The following is a 2,371-nucleotide window of genomic DNA, read 5'->3' as shown; positions in this document are numbered from 1 at the left end:
CAAGAGAAAGATTAGGAAGCTGAAAATTATCATAACTCGAAATCGTTTGGATGGTTGGTGATAGGCTCCAAATATAGATTGGGGGGTGGAAGGAATTCAACCACTGATCTGCCAGTTTTGTTTCCCTTGCTTGCTTGAACGAGTATCTAGTCCGTCCGAAAGTTACCTTCAACAAATATTCAAATATTTCTACCCAAAATCTATTTTTGGGCCTGCGGCAATAGAGAAGATTAGCATAGAAATAGGTAGGAATTCATTTTTTGGGGTTAGTAAATAGGTAGGAATTCATTCATGTTTCTACATTTTATTTGTTTAGCACATGTCTATTAGTATTTTGTTTTAAGATTCTAGTTTAAATTGGTACCATGAATAGATGAGGGTTATTTTCTTTTAGTTTATTGTTTGGATTGTTATTTTTGGAAATTTTTATATTAAAAAAATATATCATAATAATTTGATATATATGAGATAAAAAATGATTAAAAAAAGATAAAAAGAATTATAAGCGAGTATTTGAGGGTGGTTTACATGAATGGAAAATTACAGCAAGTCCAAATAACGTGTAGTGTACTTGCTACGTTATACATTTTGAAGTCATAAATCTTTTCCTTTTTGACAAGTCTTGTCGAAAATGTTCGTGACAGATAGGATAGGAGGGCCCTCTACATTTTTTAGCAATCATTGAAGGTCCAAGAAGAAAAGAATCAAAAGAACGAGAAACATGTGGTGCTTGTCTTTCTACGAATCTTTTCCAATCTCTTCAGCTTTCCAGTGGACAAGAAAGAAATTCAATTATATAACCATTGGCATTTTCTAGTTTCAGCTCATCCTCTTCAACAGAGCAGAGAGCACAGTCCACCTCTCTTTCAGCTACGTTACCAGCAGCATAGCCACATTTATCGTAGCTTCAAAAGATTTGAGAAAGTAGTCTATGGAAACCAACATGAGATATCCCGAGATCATATCAGCTCTTCCCAAAAGAGAAGGCATAGATCCCTCCTTGGACTTCTATGAATACCAAGGTTTTTGGTTCCCTTTAGTCTACTTAGAAGCAACCATCACTCTCCAGGAACATTTCAAGGCTAATCCCGAGGACATCTTTTTGTGCAGCTTTGTCAAAACAGGTACCACATGGCTCAAGGCCTTGGCTTTTTCCATCTTAACGAGAGATCGTTTTATGCAATCCCCAAACCCTCTGCTTAATACCGTTCCGCATGAATGCTTTCCACATATGGAAGTTGATCTTGGCGACGATCCTTCGTACAGAACACCCCAGCTCCCCCTTCTAGCCACCCATATCCCTTATACATCCTTGCCAAAATCTATACTAGAATCAGGATGTAAGATTATTTACATATGTAGGGAACCAAAGGACACGTTCACTTCATATTGGCATATGTTACAAACATTGAAACATCTCTCTACGGGACCAGATGCAAGGGAACCGGCCCCTTCCCTGGAGGAGGAATTAGAGCTGTTCTGCCAGGGCAAGTCTGCATTTGGACCTTACTGGGACCATGTCTTGGGGTTCTGGAGAGCTAGCATTGAAAGGCCCGAGACTGTGCTGTTCTTAAAGTATGAAGAGCTGAAGAAAGATGAACTTTTTTACGTGAAGAAATTGGCTGAGTTCATGGGGAAGCCATTTTCCCAGGAGGAAGAGATTGAAGGTGTCCCCGAGAAAATAATAGGAATGTGCAGCTTCAGAAATTTGAGCAATTTGGAGGTGAATAAGAGTGGTTTTTATCAGAAAGGTCGGGTGTATAACAATTCATTTTTCAGGAAAGGAGTTGTTGGCGATTGGAAGAATCTTTTAACTGAAGATATGAAAGTGATGATAGATTACACCACAGAACAAAAGCTGCAGTTTTCAGGCTTCACATTTGGTTCATCTTCAGAACAGGAAACCGAAGGCAAAAGCATGGTTCAAGGACTCGGCCGAGACCGAGACTGAGACGACTCGGCCGAGTCGTCACTGGAACGAGCTTCCTGATCCGATATCGAAACGAGATGACTTTGATATAATGAATCATCGAAAACTCGATCAAGACGTCTCCGAAACGGATAGAAACGCCCCGAGTCATCTCGAGTCAAGTCAAAATTTTATTATTTTTGATAATTTTTAAATTATTTTTTTATCATTTTTAAAATATTAAATATTTCAAAAATTTGTGTTTCGTCGAAATCGCGACTGATATGTCGAGAACGATATGGAATAATCTGAGCCACCACCGCAACCACGATTACAACTTTGAACCATGGGCAAAAGTGATGGCATGGAATATTGTTCTTGATTTTTGTTTCCTATAATAATACTACTTCTTTATATTTGAATATATAAATAGCATCATCACCTTTTTCATTTTGGAACTCA

At 38.2% G+C, this 2,371-nt stretch overlaps 1 protein-coding gene across 1 annotated transcript; it reads left to right on the top strand.

Annotated features, from left to right (window-relative positions):
* Positions 1-820: 820 nt before the first annotated feature.
* On the top strand, positions 821-2,371 carry LOC113782809 (flavonol sulfotransferase-like). The gene has a single exon (XM_027328734.1). It carries the CDS (start codon positions 932-934, stop codon positions 1,949-1,951), a length of 1,020 nt encoding a protein of 339 aa, XP_027184535.1. The 5' UTR covers positions 821-931; the 3' UTR covers positions 1,952-2,371.

This window comes from Coffea eugenioides, chromosome 9 (assembly GCF_003713205.1).
Source record: "Coffea eugenioides isolate CCC68of chromosome 9, Ceug_1.0, whole genome shotgun sequence".
NCBI classification, from domain to species: Eukaryota; Viridiplantae; Streptophyta; class Magnoliopsida; order Gentianales; family Rubiaceae; genus Coffea; species Coffea eugenioides.
The sequence above is the reverse complement of the archived record's forward strand: the minus strand, read 5'-3'. Positions and strand labels throughout refer to the sequence as shown.